General features: G+C 35.5%; 1 protein-coding gene across 4 annotated transcripts; it reads right to left on the minus strand.

Annotated features, from left to right (window-relative positions):
* Positions 1–371: 371 nt before the first annotated feature.
* On the minus strand, positions 372–9,046 carry rgs9bp (regulator of G protein signaling 9 binding protein). Of its 4 annotated transcripts, none has more exons than XM_089129382.1 (8): positions 8,878–9,025; positions 8,461–8,526; positions 8,169–8,231; positions 7,940–8,035; positions 6,293–6,348; positions 4,618–6,177; positions 1,783–2,089; positions 372–1,644 (listed from the first exon to the last, which is right to left on the minus strand). In XM_089129382.1, exons 6-8 carry the CDS (start codon positions 4,705–4,707, stop codon positions 1,277–1,279), a joined length of 765 nt encoding a protein of 254 aa, XP_088985508.1. In that variant the 5' UTR covers positions 4,708–6,177; positions 6,293–6,348; positions 7,940–8,035; positions 8,169–8,231; positions 8,461–8,526; positions 8,878–9,025; the 3' UTR covers positions 372–1,276. The 4 variants fall into 4 exon arrangements, with proteins under 4 accessions (XP_088985508.1, XP_088985507.1, XP_088985510.1 ...); XM_089129381.1 differs by having other exon boundaries at positions 7,940–8,011; positions 8,878–9,024; XM_089129384.1 differs by lacking the exon at positions 8,461–8,526 and having other exon boundaries at positions 8,878–9,046.
* Between the last annotated feature and the right edge of the window lie 100 nt (positions 9,047–9,146).

Here is a 9,146-nt window from a genome sequence, read left to right on the forward strand (position 1 = left end):
CAAATGGTAAGCGAGGGAGGTGCTTACTCCTTAGCAACCAGAAAATGTTTACTAAGGGTGTAAATATAAATATTGTATGACCTGTTTTGTTCTCTATTAATTGGCTTATTTAGGGCTCCATTTGCAATTGTTGCTGCACATTCACCAAAATGGGACACCTCTACAGTTTAACTCCCTGATTTATTGTGATTTTACAAGCAATATAAACATGGAAAATGCGAGAAAGAAACTGTTGAGACTGACTCTGAATATCAATCAGACTGAGTCTGATATTCTCTGACAGATCTACCAACTGAAACTAACATTCAAAAATCTAATTTATTCATATATTTATTTTTTATTTTTTTTTACAAAATTAATATTCTTGAGATAGGCTACTTGGAAATGGGGACATTACAATGCCTGAAGGAAAACAGATGGATTCTCAATAGTGTCTTGAAATGTCAAATGTCTTTGAAAAAGTGACTTTCAATTTGAGGTAATTACAATATTTCAGTCCTTTTCTGTAAACTTCTAAGTTACATTTCCTTTATGTTACAAACCCCATAGTTACAAACCCCAACTTGTTTGTAACTAATGACTGATTATTAATAGTAGTCATATGCTGACTAACATTTTAAAACAAACAATTCTATTCTTTCTGGCTAGTGTAACAGGTTTCTAAACATTTGATTCTAAACTAAATCAATAATTAAATTGCACACAAAGATGTGCATAACATATAATGCCAATGTATAATGCCAGAACGTTTCAAGAGTAGGCTACAGTACCAACTTGCCAAGTAATCGTTACCGGATTAGATGTTGTGTCAGTGTTGATACTGTATTATAGTCAAAAACGAAAACAGAATAAGGTTCTGAAGGTATGGCATGAAGAACCAGCCAATGAACCGCCCAGGACTTGAGCTACAGTAAACAGGACTTGTGTTTACACACACCAAAACCTCAAAACAGAAGTCCTGAAAGTACATATGACATCTGACTTTACTATTTTACTGCTTTCCCAAATTCCAAAATATTCTGCATTGAAACCCAAATGAATTCATGCTTTCATTTGCTATAAATGATTATACACCCAAAACTATTATAATGGCAAAGTTTTCTGATTTGTAAAACAGAACTCACAGGCTCTGTTGAGATCAACAGTAAGAAACTGTTAAATTGTTGACAGTAAGTATACGCAGACAGTTTCATTTTTAACATTGTGCTGTTCAGACTGTTGATGTTTGGCCGATCACAACTGAAGAGACCTCAGAAAAAGAAAAAGAGATAAGACTTCAGACCAGGAACACCACACACACTGATAGCACCAATGCAAAGATCGCCACACCGCTCAGCATCATTGCGGCGAACACCTGGCTACGACTGCAGAAGCTTTGAGCTGCCTCCTCGTCGATGGACAGCAGTGCTAGTGAGGCGCTGTCAGTGCTAACAGGGTCAGCGTACTGAGGACTCAGTGCCTCCACAGTCCAGCGCAGAACGTTGACTTTCAGCTCCATGTCATCCAGTGTGCGGTCCACCTGTGCGATCTCCTGCTCCAGCTGACTCTGCTCCTGACCCTCCACGCTGGACGTCTGGGTCCCGTCACCTGCCTCCTGCAGGTCCGGCAGACTCAAGGCCCGTGCCGCCACCTCTGTTGTCCCACCTGTTTAAGCAATTACATGTTTATCAGACCAATAATGGGCTGTGATGGTTACACTTCCTGTTTGAGGAATTTGCAGAAGTCTTAAATAATTAGTATCAGTAATCAGTTTTGAAACTTCTTACAGTTATGCATGCCTACCCTGTATGCCTGTTTGCACCATGTTACTGTTATTGGCCAGGGAAAAGTGCTTGGCCATGGTGAAAACCTTGCACATGTCTGCATGTAGGAGCTCCAGACACGAGGAGAACGCTACCCACAACAGCTCTGTTTCCTTCCTTTCAGTCTCTGGTAATGTTTTATCCCTCAGTCGAGCTGTCAGGTGGTTTCGGCAGGACACCGCAAGTGTCTGGGCTCGCTCTCGTGTTTGCCGAAGATCCCGCCGCAGGCTGGAGTTGTCCATGCATCCACCGACACAGGAGGCTAAGTGTCGATAACATGCCACCACCTGAATCAGATCAGATCAATAATGTTCTGAACTTTAACTTTAATTTAAAAGGTTAGTTCACCCAAAAATGAAAATTAAGTCATTAATTACTCACCCCCATTCTGTACCAACCCCGTAAGACCTTCGTTCATCTTCGGAACACAAATGGAGATATTTTTAATTAAATTTGAGGTGGATCACTGCTACATAGGCTCCTAAAGGATTGAAACTTGACGGCCTAATTTCTTTTCTTCCTTCTGGGCCTGAGATGAGAGTTCAAGAGATTTCCACGACGCATGCGTGAGAATTGCGATCTCCTTCAACTACTTCTTGCGAAATTCTCGCGTATGCGTCGTGGAAATCTCTTGAACTCTCATCTCAGGCCCAGAGGGAAGAAAAGGAATAGTCGAGTAAAGTCATTATTTTTGTTTTATTTTCGCACAAAAAGTAGTCTCTTCGCTTGATAAACTTATCGTTGAGCCACTGTAGTCACATGGAATATTTAAACATTTTCCTTATTGACTTTCTGGGCCGTGGCAGTGATCCAGCTCTCAAATTTAATAAAAATATCTTCATTTGTGTTCCGAAGATGAACGAAGGTCTTACGGGGTTGGTACAGAATGGGGGTGAGTAATTAATGACTTAATTTTCATTTTTGGTTGAACTAACCCTTTAATACATTTACCTTTGACATATCTGCAGTATCTGGTACTAATGATGCAATAAAGATATAAAATAAACATATTTTTAAAAACGGAAAAGGTTTGATGGCACATTGAAATTACAGATATTTACAATTATGTAACATCAGCCAAACCGCTCAGAATGAGATATTATTAATGAAATGATACATACATCAATAATACATTTATAATATAAAACCTCACTGATCATGTTCAGACAAAATAAATGCCTACATCACAGTTCTTTAGCAGATGGTTACTGGTCTAATAAACATTAGTTTGTGCTGTGTTTTGGTAGCCTGGCTAACTATTTTACTGCCAAACTCCTAAACTACACCATTAGCATGCATAAGAAATGTTACATTTTTATCAAAATGAAATAAGAGTTGTTTATGGATATTGATCTTGTGTTAAAGGCAGAATTCTCCTATTCTTCTGGTTATAGAGAAAAATCGGTTGGAAATACAGTTTTAGAATAAAAAAAAGTCTAATTACCACTTCCAGCAGAGGCCCATAGAAATCCAATATATTTTTCTGGATGTGGCTATAACTGCTCTTGTAACAGCTTTCCTGGTTAAAATTTTGTGAATATACTGTAATATATTTAATATTTATTATATTAAATATATTTAAACATTATACAATACATTAAATCAGTATTTTTTGTCAAAGTTCAGATTTTTTTTTACTCTGTTGTTTGAGGTCTTTTTAAATGCCATTTGCTATGCCACATAAGTTGCCACTACAAGACAAGAATAGATTGTAATTACATATTTTTTATTTCGATAATCCAAATTTATAAAAAAATACTGAATTTTGGAATAAAAAAATAATTTTTAAAAAATTAAATAAAACCAACAAAGCAGACATGACCAGGAGTGAAACAAGTGAACCATGCTTTTTTAACTAAGTTGATTGGGGCTCAAATTGACTCTAAAAACTGTAAGAGGGGTAAGAATTAATATTTCTACTTATAATATTTCTTTTTTTAAAAGTGTGATTCATGTAAAATACTTTAACATATTTAATATAATTTATTCCGGTGATGCTGTGAAGGTTTTATAAGGTTACATAAATGTTCAACTTATCAAACATCATTATCGATAGATTACGCATTAGTATGAGTGACAAATATTACTCATAATCTGCTTGTCATAAGACGGCTATTTCAGGATAAGCTTTGGAAACTTTTGGAATCTTGCTTTAGCTGCTGTCTATTGCCATTTGGACTTAAATATCTGTCAAAAATATGTAATGTATGCATTAGATTTACTTTATGTGTTGATTCTTAAAGTAAGTAAATGAACAGAAGCTGACAGCAGAAGAGTAAAGAAAACGGGTAATTCTGCTATGGCAGAAAGAGTATTTAAAAAGGAAATGTGAAGTGTGCACACTGGAAATATTTATTGAAAGCGCAAGGTTTCGACCGTCGTGTCTTCACTAGGCACAATGGTCAGAGTACAGACATGCCTCCACACTGGCTCAAACTGAAGACAATCAAGCGGTGGAGCGTGGATCATCCCTATACTCACAGAGAGTGCTTTTTCACCCTAAGGCTTGAGGAATACACAATCATAAGATACTTTCATGTTCAGCCTGAAAATAAGGAGACATGAGGACAAGCACACGCTTCGGCATCTTCAATCCGAACCGCTAGAAGTTTGTCATCATGTCAACAAACAAATGATGGAAAATAAACCACAACTGATTGTCAATATATTTATCAAATTGATGTGCTTTCCTCATTCGCTCTTCTAATATTCTAGAACACTCATTAAGGGAAATCTGTAATATATACAAAACTCTGTGACAAGTATTTAGACGAATGATTCTAATGAGTCATTGGTTCATTAAATATCAACTCACCTTGATGAGGGAGTCCACCATTGCTTTTCCTTCTTGCAGTGGCTGTGCTGAAGTTCCATCATCAGCGACCTTGTTGTTGGACAGTGGCATTGGGTTATGTTTTCTAAGGAAACAAGGGTGAATCCCTGTTCTAAAAGTTAGCGCCTGCTTTCAAACTGAACAATGCGTATACACCCTTCGTCTTAACTGGAGCAAACTACAGTCCATATTTGAGCTGACTGTCCTGTCTGACCCGGTGACCAAAACTAAAAATATCAGTTGTCATCCAACAGGGATAAAAATCTAAGAAAGTAAAATAAAAATGTCAGGTTTCCAAAAAAGAAGAAAAAAACCGAGAGGCATGGAGGATTGTGATGTCAAAGTGGAGTGTGATAATCCGAATGACTGACCCCTTTGCACTGAGGTCGTGTGGTTAAGCTCATTATTTGCTGCTGAGAGGTGCGGAGATTCTGTGGCCTGGGAACACGTCACTACCTCCTCCTGGAGCCCCCTCTCTTTCTCCCATCACTCTCTCTTTCTTCTCTCTCCTTTCTATTTCTCTGTGCGTGTGCCTGAATGACAGGACAGGCCCTGCGGGGCAGGTTGTGCTCCAGTGTTTTGTTTGCTGCAGTTATTGTGTCAGTTTTTCAACACATCGCTTGTTTGTTACAAACCTACAAACAATAACTACAATAATCAAATCTAAAATTTGAACCCAAATAAATGTAAATGAATATAAATAATATATTTATATCAAACTGGACTAGTCTCCTCTGTCTCAGGTCAAATTAGATTAGGGCCATGTTAAATTAATCCCTGAAATATATCTGCTGGATTGGTCTGGTTATCCCATCTTAACCATGACTGTACAGACCATACAGGTGCAAATCCTTTTTCGACTATCATATATGGAATATAGTTTTGGAGGATTATGAATTAATTTGACAAAAGATACACAGACAGGAATATGAGAAGCAACTTTATTTATAACAGTCTTTGTTTTGATATTTCTCTAATAACATCTAGTCTTATCGTTTAAATCTCTAACTGAGAGATTATAAATCAGATTCTCTTGGCATTTAACAGTGGTAGTTTGGTAGTCTTGTTAGCTGTAAACAATCAGTAGATTATCAAAGTTTGATATTAAAATTAGAGTTTAATGTCATGTTCAGTTTTAATCATGGAATAACTAACCCAATGGACAGTTTAATTATAATGAAAATTACATAATGTAATACATACACTGAATAATTTGTTTTATCATTCAACATGAGGGCTAGTATTGCATAGAGCAGCATTGTAGTATTGTCTTTACGGCGATAAATTAAAATATTTTTTTTCTTGTCCATTTACACAAGTACATTTACCTGTGAGACAAGATTGTTTAGATTTATTCTTTCTTTTATTTGTAAAAAACAATTCAGCGCTTACACCTGTGAGGTCATAAATTGCAGTTAATTTTATTCATGTAGTTCCATTTGTGATATACTACAATGGTAGTTCAACAAATATTATAGTGTCATTTCATTAGGGTTGACTGTTAAACGAGCTGTTTTCCAGTTGACATCACTTGCCTGTTATCTGAGGAGAAAATAGTTGAACAATTTTAACAACTTTTCACAAACAACAGTCAAAAATCAATGCATTTTAATGTAGCTATTGCATAATAGATTTGTAAGTATGAAACATGGCATACCACTTAAGTATCTTGAGCTACCAAGGGTATAGTGTGTCGTTTTTTTGCCATTCATTCTGATGGGAAAAAAGTGAAACACTTCACTATAGGGCTCTTTATAAACAAGTCCTTACACATATATGACTCATTCCAAAGTAATTCCACAATTACTGCCTTTAACCCTTAAAGACCTAGACCATTTTTGGAGCACCTGCACCGCTTTTTCTTTTCTTTGTTTTTCTAACCCATTATAGCAGTCAGCATAAAGTGCCATATATCATTTTTATCAGGAGAACTTGAAGTTTCAATTTATCTCATTTAAATAATCCATTTTTACATTTAATATGTCTTAGAATGGATGAATTTACCAGATTTAAGAAAAACGGCAGCATATTTGTAGTGATTTTTTTTTACTCAACTCAAACAAATCCTCCTGAAGTTTGGATTTTTTCCTTTAGAAAGCTGTACTTGGATATTTTACATTTCCAGATGTAATTTTGACTACATGCAACAATCCCTAAGCAAGTTATAGGCATTTATTACAACATTATGATAGGCGATTTTCAGTGAAAAGCATTGTTTCAGTGAAAACAGTGTTTTTCATACTGACAATTTAGATGTGTCCAAAAAAGTTAAGGAAGTTACATAAATAGAAACATTGTAGTAGAACAATGAAGCAAAAAAAAAAAAAAAACTTATATATAAATAAAACTTATATATATATATATATATATATAAACACACACACACACTTACATACATAGCCTATATGAACTACTTTGACTTTACCTCTGTTCAAATTTCTAAATAAAGATGCTAATTGGTCGTGCAAAAGACCAAGAACTATATTTATTGGTTGAGTAGATGATAGTTTTAACCAATCTGGGGATGGGGTGGGACTAAGCATTAACAGTCATTTATGATTGGCTCAGAGGAAAAAAACGCACGGGTTTCTTTGACGAATCAATGCTGATCAAAACTTGATGACGCAATCACATTCACTACGGAGCTTCTGAATGTCCAAACGCGATTAACCCGATATCACAGAAAAGCCGCGAATCTCCTCTTTATGGGACTTTTTAAAGCATACGGATTGGAGCAGCGGTTCAAAAGTTATTTAACATTTAAGAACAACAGTTATTTTTAGCCGCCGGCGGCTGTATAGGTCTTTAAGGGTTAACATGAACTGGCAGAACTGCATTAATAGAATGAAACCTTGTGACTCCATCTAGAGGCTGACAGACTGAGAGTCCTCTTTAAAAAATGCTTGTTAAAACAAAAAAAGCCCTCGCCCCCACTGTTAGTTCTTACAACAAACAAAAGTAAAAGTTAGCCTTTTGTTACCATTTAATCAAACCCATGTCATTCCAAATATGCTGTTATTTTTTTTTTACATGTGTCAATGTAGCCTTCAAACACTTTTTATTTTAAAAATATTGATTTGGGAATGACATGAGTTGACATGACATGAGACATGACATGAGAATGACAAAGTCTACATAATTTGATCAGAAATGTCGGAAAATAAAAAGGAAAATAATTCGATTAAAGGAGAACTTTATATCCCCAGGCTTCCATTTAGAAAGATACAAAGCTGTCTTGTGTAAAGGATAGATCTACGAGTAATCAAAATTTTCATTCATGAGAAATGAAGTCACTGAAGGGTACCTCTGCACGGTTCGACAAAATGATCCTCTCCAAAGTACTTTTGGTTTCATTTAAAAATGTATGGTTGGTCATCTGTTATGGATGGAAATCAGTAGACTGCATATTAAAAGTATGAAAAAGTATTGACATTTATTCAAAGCCTTTAAAGCTGTATATTTTACTGGTGAGATTTACAGTATGATAGTAGCATTGCCTCAAATATAAGTCTGTTTAAAGCAAAAACACTTACCTCCTCGTATTTACTTCCATTAACAAGGACATTGCTTGAAGGACCTTGCACTACAGGACCTTGCTGTGAATATGATTGAGGCAAGAAATGTGGTTTATTGTTTTAAACAGCAGCTATGCTATCATGTAGAATGTTAAAAGTTAAAATAATACAAAAGTAATTCATATGTTTTAGGAATATTCATTCTTTTGTCATTTCACTCTGCATTTACAGTAGGAATACTTGTTCTATAGGCACAAAAGCGCTATTGCTTGCTTTAAATTAAGACTCTTGAAGGCATGCACCAACCAACCGTCTCATTTGGTTTGTGTGATAAAAATGTGAAGTCATTCGCAGTATCCCCATTCCTGGCTGATCTCTGTGTAAAATTATAGGATTATTAGTAGTAGTAATAACAGTGAATAGAAGAAAAAATAATATATATATATATATATATATATATATATATATATATATATATATATATATATATATATATACACACTCACACATTCTGATGCCATTTGACAAAATAACCTCAATAAAAGTTAATCTAGGCTGATTGAAAAGGCTAAAAAATATGTATCTTACTGGTCAGTGACTATTTATTTTCATCGTCAAATCATTTTAAAATACATAAATAGAAAGACATACACTATAGTAGGCCTAACTTTTTAAATAACTGCAAATATTTTTAGGAGTGTCTGATTAATATATTATATTTACATACCTTGTGTGCTTCGAGTGTTACCAAACAGGCACACAGAACACAGATGTACAATTCTGTTTTCATTCTCAGCGAGTTGTTTAAAATGTCAGACCTTGGGGTAGGCTACTTTTAACCAGGGACGAACAAGCTGACGGTCATTCAACTGCACAGCCCAATCAAACTGCTAGAACAATCAGGGGAGGGGGTGGAGGGAGAGTCTCTTGACTCTCAAAAATACTGTCTAAACACCACCGAAATGCGCTTGCAGCTTTGAAATATCCATGAATGTT

This window comes from Pimephales promelas, chromosome 1, assembly GCF_988280905.1.
Source record: "Pimephales promelas chromosome 1, fPimPro1.hap1.1, whole genome shotgun sequence".
Taxonomy (NCBI): Eukaryota; Metazoa; Chordata; class Actinopteri; order Cypriniformes; family Leuciscidae; genus Pimephales; species Pimephales promelas.